The sequence below is a fragment of the Perna viridis genome, chromosome 13 (assembly GCF_037379345.1).
Source record: "Perna viridis isolate PV_CMFRI_1.1 ecotype Kerala chromosome 13, ASM3737934v1, whole genome shotgun sequence".
In the NCBI taxonomy this organism is placed as follows: Eukaryota; Metazoa; Mollusca; class Bivalvia; order Mytilida; family Mytilidae; genus Perna; species Perna viridis.
Genome location: NC_142457.1, coordinates 11,716,885 through 11,736,734, shown reverse-complemented (window position 1 = coordinate 11,736,734; position 19,850 = coordinate 11,716,885). Strand labels below are relative to the sequence as shown.

General features: G+C 32.7%; 1 protein-coding gene across 1 annotated transcript in view; it reads left to right on the top strand.

The window, feature by feature from the left end:
- LOC148599584 (BMP-binding endothelial regulator protein-like) overlaps window positions 1-19,850 on the top strand; it is a 50,192-nt gene that overhangs the window by 2,155 nt on the left and 28,187 nt on the right. The window contains exon 2 of the mRNA XM_088559116.1: window positions 18,748-18,830. Within this exon, the coding sequence (XP_088415242.1) occupies window positions 18,748-18,830 (83 nt within the window). The remainder of the gene's footprint in view (window positions 1-18,747; window positions 18,831-19,850) is intronic.

Genomic DNA, 19,850 nt, shown 5'->3' with positions numbered 1-19,850 from the left:
ATGAGAATATTTTTTACATTTTCAATTATGGGCTCAGTAAGGGCAAGCCTTTCTGCAATTAGATGTATGTGCGACAAGATATATGTACATGTAGTTTACTTGCTCTTTGCACATGTACCTTACAATTCAAAATGTGCGACAGTGGATAATGTCGTGTCTCATCTTCTCTGCATTTGTAAAAAAGTATGAAATCAAGTGGCATTAACCACAGATTGCATTGTCTATATTGCATCTTTCACAATACAGCTTGAAATTCACTTTGTGTCATCTGTATCGCGTCATAGGACTCTTAGTCTCTTTTCAAGATTTAAGACAGTGTGCACTTTGACCATGGACTCTTTATCCATCGCATTTTTATTTTTTAAAATGAAGAATCGTCAATTATTATTATTTTTTTTCATGCATTTTTATGATGTTGATTTCAAATATTTTTTTTTCTAAGCAAAAAAATACTAGTCTGTTAAAATATCTTTCTGTTCGTTCCTTTTTATGGACTTTTTTTTCATTTTATGTATCAGATACATGTACAAGACTGAGAGCAAAGCGTAAGATATTTTTCTTGGATTATTTGAGCGTTTTAGTAGTGCTCGTACAATAGGCTACTGTCTCTAGTATTGTCAACAAATGACTGCTTCAGTTCAGGACTTTAAAAACTAATTGGCATTTTTGAATGGGCAAATTTTGTGCTTTTCTTTACTAGTAAATCATGTAATACATTGATAAATCGTTTTCAAATATTCGGTAAATCTTTCCTTTTACAAGACATTTGTGATACTGGAGGGCGCTGTAATAAGAAGAATACAATGCAATCTCCTAACATTGGTCATTGACACAGGGACCACAGTAATCGATGATATAATGTGGTTTGTTTGTGGTTTTTTTCATTGCTATTTAATATACCCTCACGACAATGGATGCCCTTATTAAAGATTCATGTAATTATTTATACACTTTCAAAATGTTCCCTACTTTGTAAAAAGGCAAATCAATATCTATGTATTTTCTCAAAATAAACAGAATAAATATAACAATACATCCTGGACTCTATCAATATAAAATGATTGCTCCCTACACTAAATTCTGTACGAATAAATAGATCAGATAAACTTCATGAAAAAGACATGGAAAGGTATGATATTGTTATAGTAGACTAAGTTTTTTCTGCCTGTACATGTACATGTAAGTGAGTTATTCACGTGTCCCTTTCTGTATTTATTTGTAATTAGGATATTTGGTTTCAAAAATACTTGCAAACTTTAATCTAAAACTTTAAGTCCCATGTCATTAGATTTTTAAATTTTTTTTTCTAAAATTTTTATTTTGTAAAAAGAGACTATGTCACCAACAATGAGCTTCGCATGCTGATAAAACATGTACTATACAAATACAGATTGGAAACATATTTAATTGTGTGGTATAAAATAAAATGTAAAACCCCGACCAATACATGTACTTGTATATATCTTACTAATATTCTATTTATCAGGAAGCATTAGACCATAATTACCTTAATATACAAAAAGAGAGAAAGTTATTCGTTAACTTCCGTATTTTTTTTTATATATTCAGCCTTTACATGTACACTGTCTATTTTCGATGCGCTTTCTTTGCATTTAACAAGGAAATGTGTGCGTGTTAGAATACCATTTAATGTTTAAAAATATGAATGTGTATGTGGGTACAAAAATAGATGCTATTTGTTTTTAGAGGAAATTATTTTTTTGTTTTTGTACATTAACATGCACTTGTACATGTATGTGTTTGCTACTGTAAATAAATGAAGTTTGAATGAGTGAAGGCTCGATTTTCCTTGTTCCATATGTTATTATTGAAAAAAGCAATGTTTTTTCTAACAAGCGCTGAAAACCAGGGCTGGTGGGTAGGCAAAACTTAAAAAAAAAGTTTCGAAAGTTTTTGACTAGTTTGTTTCAGACACAATCAGACTTTAAAAGACTAAGCGCTTGTCATAAAATGGAAAAAAAAACCAAAACCTTCAGGGTAATCACAAAAAAATGAGAGTCGTTAGGGTTGGCGGAAACACAGGTAGTTTTTTAAGCCTACATGTAACAAGCAATTTCTTTTTTAAGCAAAATTATTATATAATTTTTCATCGGATGTATACAATAAACTTTGGTGGTTAGCCAGAACAAAGAAAACCGCGAAAATTAGTAGCAACGAATACCATACATATACATTGTATACAAAGAAAGCACCAGTGACTAGTTTAGAAAATTTATCCATGATGAATAAATGCAGAATCACCCCAGGTCTGAAATAAATGAGTTATAAATGGCTGTTATATAACACAAACTTTAGACATCAAACAAATCAGTAAAAATTCCAATATTTTGTTTCCACAAATATTTATTTAGAGATTACAGTATTTGTTCGCATCCTGTTCTGATTGATTTCTCATCCGTAATTTAATCTAATAGAATTGTTCCAATAAAAATCTAATTGAATTTCATAACTTTTTGATAGGTCATAACTTATAAAATCATAGAACATGCTAAAGTGGGCGTACATATTCGACTTTTTGCTTATTAAGCTATTTCATTATCAAATTTCTTACTCAATTTAAATTGTATCTATTTTCGCGACCCATTATACTGGCACGCTTGAAAAGCATTCCGAAGTGAAGAAAGCCTGAATGAATATATATTGTAACACTAAAGGCTTTGATGCGATGTGAAAATCGTAAAACAAAGAGAAGGTTTTATTCTATATGAACCGACACAAAGGAAAAAGGGGAAATCCATGCTATTATTCGGTCGTTTTTTTTTCTTAAATTTTGCACAGAATTAAAAAAAATTCCATAAGTGGGGTCCAAACCCAGGAACACTCACCTGGAACCGAATTTATGATGTACTGTGCGATGTGTTTTTCAACTTCTATCGGAAATATTATTTTGTGAGAATGGATTCGTGATTTTTACATTGAATTTTCCCCTAAAATTTCACATTGCTCTGTATTTTCCCCCGAGTTCTTCATGACTTGATTTCAGGCTCTATTCTTATTAAAGGCGACATCTTGTATTTCCCTTATACATGTACAAGTAACTGTTGACAAAATAAGCCGTCTAATTATTTTAAAAGAATCTCTACTATTCTTCAATACAGTAATCAATTGTCATTTTTGACTATACACATGTGTCACTGTTATGCACGCGCCACTATCAGCTTATTGTACATATATAATTTCAGGCTGCACTCGGTTTGTGATATTAAGAAAGGACGTCAATCATTAATGAACAGTATCAAACTGTGTTCGTCCACAGGAATTGACGCTTTGCGAAGCAATTGTGTATGTGAAGAATGAAATAGGCCAACTTCGTCGAGTAGTTTAAGCAATTCTGTTTAATAATCGAACATAACCCCAAGCTCCGTGCAGCGGCAGACGTTCGTTTCCTCCGCAGACAGGCCTTTCGAAATTCTCGGACATGATATAAATCAAACTTTGCATAAAATCATTCACTTTTTCCTAGTTTGCAAGATTCTTGCATTTTCCGAGAGGGCTTGCTAGACTTCGGAACGCCAAACGCTGATCGGAGCTTGACATAACCCAAGTCAATTCTAAAATGTGGTATTCTTTCGTGATGTGAAGGCCTTACCCTTTTGGCCTGAAACTGATTGCTCATTAGTGTTTCGCATTTTTTTGCATTTAATGAACTTAAAAATAACTTGAAGGCAGCTGCAAATATGTATGCTGAGCTGTTATAAATAATTTGCAAGTATTAAAACTTTACCAAATGCGGTGTTAAAACGTAATTACAGGAAAATGTCAGACTTACAAGGAAATAAAACTTTAATAATAATGTATTGTTTGTTTTATTTCAGAAGACTTTCACTGAAGCTGGTTAAATTGACATTTTCAAACAATTAAAACATTTTCTTTGATGAAAATGTTTTAAAATTTAAAAGACACTTTTTGGTATGAAATACTTCCTTGACCGAATAAGATTTGATGGGGATATTTTGTATATTAATGAATGAATTAAAGGTCTATGATTTCATGGTAAAATAATTTTATATTCATTTTAACATAATTTTTTTGGTAATTACATTTTTACTTATACAAATGACATACGTGGATATATAAACAATAGAAAGCCCTTCTTGACTTACATCCATGCTACAAATAAAGTATGTTCCAGCAGATTATCATAATTTTGAATTCCGAAATTTTGTAAATTAGGTTTTTAAAGAAGCAGGGCGGACTCAAAGATTTTGAATTGGGATAGATTTGGTCCAGAGGGGCTACAGACAAAAAGAGGTCATAGGTTATTATCTCTGCGTTTTTTGTCCAAATTTTGCGCGAAATTAACGAACTTTTCCAAGAAAATGTAAGGATTATATGTATATGTATTAAATTTCGCAATACATATACGAAAAATGTAATGGTAATTTGAAATGAAAATGAATAATTATAGAAGTCAAACAAATGTATTTTTAACTGTATGCCATAAGCAACGAATTGCATGACCCCATTATACCCAGGTATGTGGTGATAGGGATGTGACTTCTGTTTGTATTTCCTTCCCCCTTCCATTACACAGAAGGAGGCACATCTTACACATTACTCCTTCTACACCACTGAATGGATTTTATTGAAACTTTTATAGATTCTCTAATATATTTCCCAATGTGCACCTCTGATTTAATTTTTTTTTCGGGAGGACAAAAGGAGAATTTTATCAAAAGGCGAGTATTAAGTTAATGAGCATTGCTCGCAGTTTTTCTAGTTCGGAAAGTCACGTGCATACACCGTTTAGTAAGTAGTATTTGAAAACTTTAATTTGTGATTTTTTTAAAATGAAGCAGAATACCTCGTCGTCATCATAGTTATGTCAGCATCACTTTTCTCTTTTTTTTTGCAAAAATATAAATATTAGATACATACCAATGTCCACAGGGGGTCATATTTAATGCACAATAAAACAAAGGTTTATGGTATTTTTGGACCGATTTTCAATGTATTTGTCCCTACTTCTTTGTTTTTACTCCCCTCGTCAAACATCAAATGGCTCCTTTCTAACGGTTATACATGTATGCTCTTGGAAAAAAAAGAGACTTTAGAAACGCACTTGAAGATTGGCGACCGTTAACAGAGTCATGTTAAATGTCGACTTGAATACTTTCCAGGTGTTCTTTGGTGAAACTTATTATGCAATATTAAACTAGTAAGAAGAATAAAACGACATTCCAGTCAATCAAATCATCAGATCATAAATTAATCAATCAATCAATTTTTTTTTATCGATCATTTGAAATGTATGCGGAACTAGTGCTATAATTATACAGTTTAATTGAAACAAAATAAAGTGTATATATATATATAAGTCTGTCACCCGCCCTTGGTAAGAGTACTAAATTACAATATGCAATTGTTTTCACTATTTTGGATATGGTAGTTGTCGAAATGCATTTTATTTGATGTATACACTGTAATATTTTTGGCATACGAATTTGGTATATTTTATACAGTGCTTCACCTCTTGTTTAGAAATGAACGACTCTAATTGAATCACTTATATGGTCTTGTATGAAGATCACCATTGAGAAGTTACTGAAAGTTGTCATGAAAATATACAGCATCAGTGCAAAAAATAAACAGAATGCATATACTGTGTATTGTAACAAAATGCGGAATAACTGATTTCGAATTCCAGTGTTGAAACATTACATACTTTAGAATTGGAGATTCGAACTTCTATATACTGACTGAAACCACTTATAGCTAAATTATAACTAACAATAATTTACTTCTGGAAATCTGCAATGTTCCTGGTGTGCCAAAAGAAAATCACGCATTTGCTTCTCGTGGACAATTAGCAAATTAGTGATTCTCTTCTCCGACTCCCACACTTTCCAGCAGTACATGTACGCTGTTATGACTGAGTCAATCATAAGAAGTAGGTCTCATCAATTTATATTCACAATGTATAATAATTTATTGAACCTATTTAAGAAATTAGCATCTTTTTCTCATCTAATAAAATTAAAGCATTATTATTAATATGTAATCCAGATGTTACGTAAGTAAGGGGTGTACTTTTAAGAGCAGTTTGTATTTTCTCAGGGGCACCCATACGATTTTGAGTGGCAAAAGGAGGAGGGCTATGGTCAAACTTTGTGTTCTGGATTTGATTGTACTCTTACTATACAAATGTACTCTATACATTTTTACTTAATTTGTATTGTGTTCGTGTTTTTCCACAATTATGATGATCCGTACCAATATTTTTATTATTTTGCATTGTCGCGTTCTCGTTTTTACTCATACGTCGTACATTTACGATGTGTTTAATTTTGAATTGACTTATGTTAACACCCGTATAGGGTATGTAAGTCTCGTCAGTTAACCCCGTGATTTCACGAGAATGGGTCATAGTTTACCATTCAAATGCATGGAGAATTGTCATTTAGTTCAGTGTTGAGAGCAAAACATTTTTTTGTGCAAAAAATACCGATAAAAAAGACAAATATTTATTTCTTCATGATAAAGGTATTAAGAAAAAGAAAAACATAAAATGGATGATTTTGCATTGTTATACAGAGTTTCGAGTACCCGGAAGTAAACGATAAAATGCAGATCGGTCTTCGTTTTTCAATACTTTCTACGTCGTAAATTCCGGTAAAGAAAATGAAACTAGAACGAGACTTACACACCCTATAGTAGATCTATAGAGGTGATGCCGGATTGGAACCGAAATAATATTTTATGAGTTCTTCTAGGTCGAGGCGTGGAAAGCGAGATTTTGGAGGAGAGTTCACAAAAAAGGGGACCCGGGCTACTGATTGCTAAATTTTGCCAATTTTTTTACAAAATAAAATGAATACAACCTCACCCTAAATTTTAATATCCATGGTCAATGTATTATTCAATCAACGAAGCCTCTGCATGTAACATTTAAACTACATGATGTTTGGTATTTTATAGGCTTTATAGAACTGGCATCTATATGTGTATCCTCTGTGCATATTTTTGAAAGGCATATCATTTAAATATTTATGTTTATATATCAATTTATGAATAGGCTAATTTTGTTTTCTAAACCAATTTGTATATGGTTTTGTATATGTGCATAATTAAGAGCAAGGACTCAAACGAGGACTTGACTTTTCGAAACATTTGGCCAATATTTCAGGACCATCTTGACATTCGTGATCTGTCAATGTGAACCTTTATCATATTTACGGTCGTACGGAAATCCATACCGTACGCGATGATTTATTATTCTGCGTCGTAATCATTTTTACATGTATGTATATCTAGACAAAAGAAAAGAGAGGGATGATCTTAATTTACCCGGATGTCTGATCACTACTATATGACACAGCTGTTTTCTGGTTTTGCTCATAGTTACACATGCAAAACTACATACCGTCGCCACTTTTTACTTGTCTAGATGAGGTCATAAAACCGTCGTTTTAGTATAATTACCGAAATAGCCCTGGGGTCTACACTAATGTAGACATTACCGAATGGTAATAAAACGACCTGATAATGTCAACTCTCCCCTTTAAAATGTGCATTTGTTTAGTTTATCAAAAACCCATTAACTAAATGTGCATCCTAGGTCATTGTTCCGAGTCTACGCGGTGCCATCTTGGTACGTTAGCAAGTCACGTGATTGAAAAAAAAATCAGTTTCAGTCCTTTGAAGAAGAAAGATGAAGTAAATTAAATATGCACATTTGGATATGCAACTTTGTAGCAATTATAAATTATTTTTATCTTCTTATAGAAATAATTATACATGAATTATATTCATAATATGCAGGGCCGGATCCGGTGCCAATCAAAGGAAAAGGGTGTGGGTGGGTTCTAGGACACTATTTGCCATTTTTTTCAATTTTACACTTTACTCATGAAAAATGACAAATTTTCCAATTAAAAAGGGAGAGGTGCCAACCCCTTGCACACCCCTTTGGATACATCAATGACTTTCTGTATATACACCCGTAGCCAGGGGAGGGGGTTCTCCGTCAGTCTAAAGAACCAACTACTACGGGCCTGCGCATGTACATGTTTTTGAGTGCAATGTATTTATCAGACAAATTAAAAAAAATATGTATGCATCTTACAGAGTTTGCAAATCCAAAGAGGGTCCGTGGATTGGGATCCCCCTTTTTAAACAGTTTTGTTAATTTTGCTTAGTCCTTAAATGGTGGTTTTAAACTGCACATTTATAAGTTCCTCAATCTCATTTGTTTTAATTTGTGGATCCGCCCTGTACATGTAAGTGCACCACGAATTCATGTCCTTACGTTTATGTAGCATGTCTTCTGATAAGTACCAAAATCTTATCGGTGGTTTAAATGATGTAGCAATTTTGTATGAAGAAATACCACGACGTTTTCACCGAACGGTTTGCTAAAACAGTTTCATTTAAGAAGGCTTTGAATTGGGTTATAACATGAATGTCAAACTAACACTTGCTAGACAGAATATCGGTAATCATGCATTTTCGCTTCTCGTTTTAGTGAAATATTTGTACTATATTGAATTCAAGTGGTGCAAGCTTTTATGTTTGTCTAGGAATACAGGATTTGGCAAAAACTGAATCTCCATATAAGCTTTTATTCTTGTACCCCATTAGCTCAAGTATATAATGCATATGGAGACCGAAAGTAATTTGAAAACCGTCAATGAAGTTTCAGGAGATTCTCAATTTGAGATATTTTAACCGTGCCCAAGGAGAAACCTTTAACAAAAACCCAAGGGCCAAATTCGAACAAGACTTCTTACGATTACCTTACCACAATGCATTTCTACGTTTTTTAGCAAATTGAACGCATTCGACATTCAAAAATTCGTGTAATTATTATTTTCAAACCGAATGACGGTATAATTATGCTACACAATAAAATTCCGTACCTTAATGTCAGAATGACAACTATTTCTAAAGCACAAAAATTTAAACTTTTCTTTAACAATAGAAATATTATATTCCCTTCAATAATTCGACGTTCGCAGGATAAATGACTGAGCCAAAATGATAAAAGAACGAATTTGTTTCAAAAATAGGCCATTGTGGTCGAATTGAACGGATACAAAATTAGGTCCTGAGAGATAGGATCAAGTATGTTTAGATTATTACAGTGAAGACATCTAACTATGTGAATGCATGAAAAGAAAATATTTTGTTGCGTAAAGCTTGCATGTCATGTGAATCCATAGGTCATGTCCTCAGAGATCGTTATTTTGGAACGTCAAAATAAGTACATTTATAAAAAGAAACTATTTTGTTTTGTATAAGTTGCAAACCCTTAGTACTAATGCTAATGTATCTTTTATTCGTAATTGTTCAAATTTGTTTTGAAGACAAAATATGTATAAAAAACGGAATATGAGTTTGTATTGTGTTTGAAAATTAAACACGTGATTAAGATAACTATGAAGCTAGACATGTATTTTTTATGTACAAATCGTTGAAGTTACATTGTACTTGTTTAAATAATGTACAATCATAAAGACAGTTGTGTAGATAGCAGATGAACACAATAGCATTGCTGAACAGAGCAAGAGACAATACTTTTTTGGGGACAAATACAATAATTGAAATATCTAAATTTAGTAAAAAAATATTTTTTAATGGGGGAAGAGGGAGAGAATTTTTGCAACGGGTCTACCGAGCGCTCGTTAAGTCAGCATTGCCTTTTCTTCTAGATCAGTATGGTAGATTGCTTTTACTAAATATCATAATAATGGAAAATTGAAATGTATGAAAATAGGATTTTTAGTAGCATAAAATTTAACCCTTACTGGTAGATACCATCTCAAGGCATCTATTTTTAATTTGCCCCACACTGGGATTTCTTCTTATCAATATTACAAAATATTTAAAAAAAAACGCAGGTATAAAAATTCCTTGTATCAGATTCGTAACAATTGGAGATACGTAGTTCCAACCGTCAACATTAAAGAAAATTAAAAGTGTACCGGAATTCATGATCAGCAGGACGCTTCGTCAGGGTTATGTTTTGTTTTGGTAATTATACGGCTGAACAAAAGCTTCATGTAGTACGATGGTACCGATTGATTGTAGGACAACGTCCATTTTTTGAATACCACACTGACTTACAATAAACTCACGAAACTATTTATTTTGCTCGCCTTTTGCTCCAAACATTAAAAGGTAGATTTCCAACAAAAGTGGAAATTCCAACAACCGGAACTCAGACGGACCAGCCTGTAGTAACACATGTAAAAGAGCAACATGACATCAGTTGAGAAAATACGTTTATACTAGCCAGATTCATGAATAGATAGAACGTCGAAAACAGAATACGATCTCAATCTTTATTTTTTTCTAAAATAATTGTCATTGATATTTTAACGACCGAAAAACGAAAGGATTATGTAACACAGCAGAAGATGCAATCTCCATAATAGTAGAAATATATTTTTATCTTAATAGGAAAAGTTCTAAAAGTGAAACCCAAAACCCAAAATGCTTTATTTTGAAGCATAAATCAGAAGAAAATTGTCGATATTTCACCAAATCTCATCTTCGTGCAAATTACAATCTAGATGAAATGACAAATCGAAGCTGATATTGACTTTGCAATATCACAAAATAAACAAAATGAAAAGAATCCTGAAAATCGAATCAACCTTATACACAGGTCTTACAGAAAATCGGGCAGGCTTGCACAATTGCAGTACTCCAGCAATGCTAGAGGTTGTCTGGCAAGGTATTTTCTGACTTGTTGTGGTATGGAGAAACGGAATTCTAACCTCTTACGTTGTAAGAGTAGAGTAGCGGAAGAACATGTTGTTGAAAATTTCAGTCAATTTAAGACAAGGAAATACATTTGCCAAGTTATATATTTATATGATATACATGTACTAACTAGTCGAGTGGACCCAACATATTTAACACAACCCACATGGAAACACGTGACATTTTCCGTGTATATCATTGTTCTTGCTCCGGTCAGGCCTGCTTCTCGATCATTCCTCCATCTCATACAAAACATGACAGAAAAGCAGCAAATATGAATTGTAACTTTTCAATTGTTGATGTACACGGAGGTGTATAAAAAGCAATGTACGTTGTACATTAATTGGATCAAATGTTTGATAATTATGGATCTAAGGTACTCGTTATTTGAACGCTTTTAGTACCAGCGGCTAAACTGTGGTTTCAATAAAATATAACGATTTAGATTATTGATATTTACAGGAAATTTAAACACGCGTATGGAGATAAGCTTGTTTAATCAAAACACAGGACTTACCGATAACCTGGCTTAACCAATATCCTCGAGAGGTGCTTAAGGGCGTAGACCAAGGGAATGGGACATAACTCTTAAAATCAGTGATATGTTTGTATCATATTCAATTTCACCAAAGCCAATCAAGCTTTCATATGAAACAGAATGAAATCAGTCCAAGTTACTTAGATGTTTACATGGATTGACGTAAAATGCTAAATACAAACGTTCCAATGATTTGTTAGAGATGTGTCCCTTACCCTAGGTCTACTTCCTTAAGGTCAGTCTTCCTGGGCTAAATAGGTACAAGTGTACGAAGTACAAGTTTACTTAAACAATTAACTTTGCTTATTATTTTTCATCACTTTCCGAACCACCTCCATCATTTTTATGGGTACACAAATTACTAAATAGAATAACTGTATACCTTTAATTATATCTTTACTCTAAAAAAGTTGACAATTGGTAAAGACTTATCGTCCTCTGCACGATTCTTACGTGAACCTTTATTTAGAATATTGATATTAATTACGATAAATGTATGGTGCAGCTATGAAAAGGCCAATCTTCACGAAGGTCAGCAGAATATTAGCTATTACTTCGTAAGATGATATGATAAGTTTACGAGAATCGGGGAAACGACTGCCGTCTTGAAAAAATATATCATTTCTGACAACGCCATTTATAGTCGCTGTTCAGATATTTCAAGATTAGACTAATAACTATTGACTGGAACAATATTATTGAGATATATCTTGGACTTCGAAGCGTAAGGGACACATCGTTTGTTAACTCTGTGTGTATGCACGCGCATTTAAAAAACTGTGTTGGCTATTTTGTACATTAAAAAGAAATATACATGTACATGACATGAAAAAAGACATTACGATCAATGTTTCAGATTTGAAGAAGTTAACTAGTATATTTTTCGTTACACTTTCTCTTCCTGTTTTCTCCTGCTATACCATACGTGCATAATTAGCTTTTTTATGATGTTTCAGGAGAGTCAGTTTATATGAAATTATTTAAATTCAATGGTTTTTTTTTATTGTATTTTAACTCCAAAGCGATTATTCCCGACTTGCGGACCAACATTTTGTCAACATTTATCTCCCTTTGGAGCAGGTGTCTGTTCGGAACACATAAGGTTTTCCGTCCGATATCGTCGATACTTTAGAAAATCTCGAAAGTCAAAAGGGAAATTCTCGTTCTACTGACCTTGCCATAAATTTTTCTTTACCCGGGATACAAATGAAAATCATCCCGAGCTCCGCAAGTTGGGAATAGTTTCTCTACTTAGTACTTTTCATCTTTATAAACCCAACTAATTTTAATTTCTTTAAAGTGTTCATAATCATTTGTTTCCTTTTCATCGTGTTATCAAAAAGCAATATATTTTACTTTAAGTATTCATTTTTATTTGTCTTTTTCATTTAACATTTTTTCCTCCTATAATGCTTTCTACTGCGTGTCAAATATGTCACATTTTCGTATATATTTCGTACCACATTAGCTCCAATACCAGTACCATAAATATTAAATTTGGATACATTAATCATGATTTTCTCTTTTAACGAGCAATTTTTTCTAATACATTTCTACCTATCATTTTTGTCCCTCGAGATTGAAGACCCGATAACCAGGTGTTCGATGACAAACAGTGTTCAAGATCGCATCGCGATCTCAAATTCTAAAAAGAAAATCTATCGCGGGGAGGCAATTATCCGGACGGGATAATTGAAATGGGACAGACCACTTTGTTGTATATTTTGATGAAAATCTTTTAAGAATTTTACACCTTTCAAATGTAATGTATTAAATTTCATCTTCTATTAAACGGAGCGAATATAACATTTATGGTTAAATATTTGCTGACATTGATAACTACTGCACTGATGAATTTTCAGATATGTTAATAATTTTAAAAGCTTAATGTATCTAGACGGAGACGCTCGCATTTCTGTATTAACAAGGGCATTTTGCATCAATTACCAGTTTCCAGAAACTTTTTTTATAATGTGTCACGAGAAGCCCAAACTACATGTACTTCAAATATTCTCGAGCATAGTTTTCGAACTTTTTTATTAGGAATTTAATGTTGCGTTGAATGTTGTTTCATGTCTGCTTTATCCTTATTTAGGTTTTCAATGACTTGTGAAGTCCACAGTGACATTTTCAAAAGATTATATACCCTTTTCCCGCCACGATGTGGTAGTTACTTTTTTCCTGTTCGTAGTAAGTGCTCACAAATAGTCTCTCAATACCAAATAATCAAACTAATAACAATACCCCCCCCAAAGATAATTCCGCGAGATAGACAAAAAGTAATGAAAATTAATACATACATGTACACCAAAAAAAAACAAAAACAAAAACAAAAACAAAAACAAAAAACAAAAAAAACAAAAACAAAAAACAAAAAAAACAAAAAAACAAAAACAAAAACAAAAAACGTTTTGAAACCATACACGAGGACTGAAACCCATAAAGGGCCCTTTATGTACTGCTATATCCTTTAAAGGACTTTAAATTATATGTATCATGTCAAAATATAAATTGCAGACCATATACATCCTCCCTGATGTTCAGTTTCTAATATTTATCAAAATGCATTACGATTCAGAGATGTTAATCGTGTCCCAAACACTGTATAATGATATGTTATATGTTTTTACATAGTTTTGATCGTTTTCAGAAATTGTAATGGAGGTTAGAACATTCTAAACAGATAGTTACTTCTAAAGTACATTTTTGTACATTGGGTTTTTAAAGTCGTTTTGGCTTCTTAATGTCACGTTTACAAAAACAAAAAAAAAAACAAAAAAAAAACAAAAAACAAAAAAAGCATTTATTGATTTAGAGATAAGTACAAAAAGTTGTACATCCGTTTCTTGTTTTTCCTTTCTCATTTTTCTTTTGTTCTTTTTGAGTGTTTTTTTTATTTTTAAAGTTCATTGTTTAAGTACGCATCTGTACTCATAAATAATATTTACCCTTCAACGTTTCGTTCATGATGGTAGCAAATTAAAATAACAGGCTCTCCTTTTTAGCATATACGGTTGATTTTAGAAAGAAATTGTAAGTTTTAAGAAACTATGTTTTTCTGCTACATACATGCATTAGCTGCCTACACACATATATAAGGCTTCATTGAAATTTGGACTTTATCTAAAATTTAAAAAAATGTATGATTATTTATGATAGGCTAAGAAGTTGAAGTTTTCAATGTGAAGGATATTTTTTTTGTCTAATCCCCATATATTCTCCTTAAAAAGGTATCAAAACCTGATTAGGTTATACATGTACAAGTCATGTACCAAGCCTATACAAAAGAAAAATTAGAGGTTTTCTGTCGACTATATGTATATGTATACATTGTACGATATTTAAACCACATCAACGCAAGGACATATACTAAAGTACTTCATCCTAAAATTTTTGTCTATTTAAGCAAACTTATTTAAATGACAAATTTCATGAATGATAATGCACAAAGTATTTACTAAGTAAGCCATTTTCTCAAATTGACTTCATAATGCATTGACAATTTAAAAACTAGATGAACGAGCTATTTATGCAGTTTTGGGGAAGGCATTAAAAGTTAAAAAGGCTCACAGTATGCATATATATCAATTTTATTGAAAGATGAACACAAGCGTGCTACGAGATGAATTTGAACAATAGAGTCCAACTCCCTTTTTTTAACATTCCTTTTTAAAAATGCGTTTCGAATTATCAACAAATATTCACGTGTTTTACGATATTAAAGAATCTAATTTGTAAATGTGTTTGGATTTTGATGGTAATTCTCGACGAATAGTTTAGTGAAACAGATACAGTATTTTGCAAGAAGATGTGAGACTACTATTCTTATTGTACATAAAACTGTGCACGTTCTAAAAACATACTCATAGTAAGACATTTATTTGTGGTTTAGAAAGGTAGTTTTTTTTTTTCAGACATCCATGACATAATGTTGTGCATGTATATCTTAAAAAACTAAACTCTCTTTGATACTACATCTGTATGTGCATAGTTGATTGGACTTACTGGACTTAACTGCTTCATCCTATGGGGGACATAGGGCGACCACTGTGGCTTTCCATCACCTCCTATCTTTTGCCCGTACTTTAATTTCTTCCCAGGTCATTCAGATCTTCTGGGATTCTATATACAAATCTCGCCTCCATGTGTTTTTTGATCTACCTTTTTTTCTGTGGTCTTGAGGGCTCCACTCTGTTGTTGATGTAATGGACGCATATTCACCTTGATATACAGTAAAACCTATATAAATTGGTGTTGGAATAAAGGATTTTGTGTTGGCAGATTTTAGATTTTATGTTTACAGTTTTAGATTAGATTAGATTAGATTAGAATAGATTATATTTAGGTTATATCAGTACATTACAATAGTTTACATTACAAATAAAACCATGACAATAGATACCGAATCATATAAATCTATATATAAGTAGTATATTTTAAACACATGACTTGATAGCCTGGGATAACCCATAAAGCTTAAAATAGCTTATTTCCAATGGGGTCCCTAAATCAAAAATACAAAAAAAAGGACTCACATATTTAGTAAATATATGTTATATAATAAATAGACAATAAAACATGAAATACATATAGAGTAACTAATACATTAAAAATTCATTATTCTCTCGATTTCTAGCAGTCTCTTGTAAATATTTTTTGACAGAAGATTTAAAAGCATATTTGTTGATTATAGCTTTGATATTAGCAGGTAACCTCTTCCAATCTAGCATCGCCGAATAACAAAAACTGTTGGTTGGATTGTTGGGAATAAAAGTGCATTAAAAATGACTTAAAGGGAATATTCCTGTTCGGTTTATTCAGGCTTTGGTTTAGATAGGTCTTCGGATTATGTACATTTTTGAAAGCTTTGGCTTAGAGATCTTCCTCTCTAAATGATCTCTGTTTTCTTCATTTATCCTAGTGTCACAGTATAAATGTACATCTGCAATAGTACAATAACGACCCGTGATCTTCTGTATAATTACACATCAAGTGCACTTGTGCATTAATATTTGAATGAAGAATCTCCGAAAACATTTTAATTTATTTGATTTGATCAGAAAGTCGATTTTGTCTAACCCGGATATGATAGTACATATTTTCTTAAAAATTACAGTAATCGTTATGCTTATATATATAAACACTGTATACATGCAACTTATTATATTTTGTGGTGATTTTCTTTTCTTGGAAGTTTCACAAAAAGTTCTCGTTTGTATGTACATTCTACATGTAGATGTATACTTGCATTTACCATTGTAAAATCATTGATGCATCATCTAGACGATTAGTGTTATAATATTCTTTATTATAAATGTATCATTTAACGATTTGACGAATCAACATGCACTGATGTATTTATCATATAAAGTCACAGTGGCGGATCCAAGGGGACGTGCTGGAGGTTGACACCCCTCCTTTTCATTGGAAAATTTGTCATTTTCATGTGGTAAATAGACTTGAAATAGTAAAAACTGTTCTAGCACCCCCTTTTTTGAGGAACTTCGCTCTCCATCTTTTCAACGTGTCTAGATCCGCCCATTGACCGTCATATAAGCCTCACAATATTTTCCATTGAAAGCCTTGTCGACACGGAAGTAGACGATTGCGCAAGTGTGGAGGCGCTGTTTCGTCTTTTAATACGTCGATGGATACAATTATATACATGTATATATTTATCAATATTCAATAATATTTTGGAAATTATTGGTTGTGAGCTTTCCAAGAAGAAAGTCATACACATTCTTCTCATCGAATGAGATGCGTGCGATGAGTAGAAATAAAGACCAGAATAGACCAGAAGTATGTACGTTTTAATGTCTTTTTTAATATATTTCTACCTACCCTATAAGCAACATAGCGGTGCACCGTAAACAACGAATGAGTCCCGTTCATCATAGGCATCACCTAAATTCATATTATAACCTAAAGTATAAGTGTCATCGTTTTAATCGTACAGATTGTACCACATATTAACCATTAGCAGTACGATGAGAATAATTGCTCGCTAATGCACACGTTAGAATGTTTTTTATATACCGAAATAACATGTTTTGTGTAATGACTTAGCAAGTATTTGGTGAAACAGTAAATCATGGTCGTTACAATACTAATGGGATTTGTTCATACTGTAATTGAAACATAAATAACGGGGAAAGAAACACAATTTGTCACGATAGCATTCATGTGAGAATATGTATGTAGATACCAGACACTTTTTATTAGTTCATACAATACTTACTGCGCGCAAACTGACCGCGCAGACATCCGGTGTTATTCAGTTTCCATCAATAGTTCAGACTGGGCTATATTGTACTTTTTCACACAAAAAATGCAGGAAATATTTAACTAATGGAATAGAATAAATTGAAATAATATTTTCTGATTCCGTATCAGTTACAAGTGTTTTAAACAGAAGCTGCTGAAGCATGTTATCCCCTACTGATGTACCCTTATGAACTGCGGATTTTTCCCGTCAATAAATACGTTTTTATTGACCCCTTTTGACGAAGTGATGTTGGTATTGTATTTTTTCTTTCGTCACTCTTCTTGGTAGGAATTTCATGAAATAATCTTCATGGTTTATTTTTGAACGTTTTTTCTGCCTCATATCCGGTTGATGCATGCTACTTGTTTGAGTTGTTGCTACTTTGTTGTCTAGACTAAGATATAGAGTATTTAAATTGCAATGAAGATTTAATCCTGACTTCCTGGTAAACCTTTAGACAATAAGTGCAATGCTGTTTTCCAGCTTAACTTTTCTCGCAGAATGAAGCAAGATCGTTAGCATGCAAATGCATAATACCAATGATGCTAACGACGTACAAAATGTATTTGCGTTGTTTTCTATTACAAGTATAATATTTATGTCCCCTTACAGGAATCAAAATGTCTTCTTATAAGAGCGTATTACAAATAGGATAAAACCACCTTTTGTTGTTTTAATGAAATTTACTAAAACATTAAAATATAAATAGAATTGCTAGTATTTTGTAATGGGGGAACGACAAATTGTCCACACGAGGCTAAAAAAAGGAGAAAAATCCATTTGATTCGAAAATACATGTAGGAATTTCGGTAAACTTGTTATGAGATTGGGGTAATTCCTTTCCACGAAAAAAGGCTCTTTATGCTCTTTTGTTTTACTTTTGGTCGAGTATTAACTGCTTGAAATATTTTGCAATGAGTTTTCCTAAAGTCATTATGTAAAGTGCACAAACATACATTAACTGAAGAATTCCGCATCATTCTGTTACATAGTCTTGCTCTATGTAATAGGTTCTCTGCCATACTGAATGCATACTTTTGGGCTTTGATCAGTGTTCAGGAAAGGAAAAATAATATCCATTTTGTTTAGCTTTTGCTTTATTTTAGTCAAAGATAGTACGGGATGGGTGGATGGAATAAAGGTCAATTAGTCTGTTTTTAATTTAGATTTCAAAAGTTCACCTTATGATGTAACTTGATGCGTATTTTTTCAGGAACGATAACTCGATGTGAAAATGAAGGAGAAGATGTATATATAGACCATATAACTGGACCTTGTATTCGCTGTTTTTGTAAGGTAAGATGTGACCAGCATCAAATGTGCATGTAATTATTAACTTCCTTTAAACAAAATTTGCACAAGATTAACAACATTTCCCAACAGAGGAGTCGAAAAACCTTCCGGGTCTCTCACTGAAAACAAGGAACAGAACCCTTATAAACGACGGTTTCACCAAAAGTCGTATTATGTTATCCATATTTAATAATCACGGAGATGTATACACTCCGGAATGCTCCAGAGGTAAGAATCCAAAATGTGTAAAGAAGTCACTTAATCATAGCAATTAATTAGCTCCACCAAATAGACCATTATTTTATGTTTTTTCTTGCTCTTTTTCACCAAGAACATTTTGACTTCTCAGTTGGTGGTACATGAACATAGACAATACTAGTGTCTGGACTTCACATGAAGGCAATAAAAGAATGAGGCGAAGAAACGGGGTAACTGCGAGGCTCCACCGAGTTTCCCCCTGTGGTGACGCTAAGATAAACAAGTAGTTCATGCACGGGTAGGAAAGTAGACGGAACTAAAATGTTATATATTGTCACTATTATATCATAAATAATTTTCCGTTCGTGCGAGACCCGACAGGGTAATCAAAGACGTTAAAAAACCCTTAGTTATCATCAATAAATGTACTGTCAAAGGACTTCCGTTGCTCAAATAGAACGATTGCAGTATAAAATTTGATAATGACGGGGCGTAAGGGATGTCCTAAAGAAACTGTTCTGTCGGAAATGACGTATTTCGGAAATTACGTACGCAGTTTCGTGTAGCAAGTGACTGTTTGAATTTTTAACGTAGACGCACTTCGTGTGTTGTAGAAAGTCCCACATATTCTCGTTGGTTGAGAAATCAGCAATATGACGACATAAAGTCATACATATATGTACATGTAATTTAAGTTCCGATATGTACATGTAATTTAAGTTCCAATAACCCTGACAATTACAGGTAAAGCCTAAAGCATTTAGTACGCTATAATTAAAGGTTTTCAACACTTCGAGCCGTTTCCGGTGCACTAGAGGGTACTAA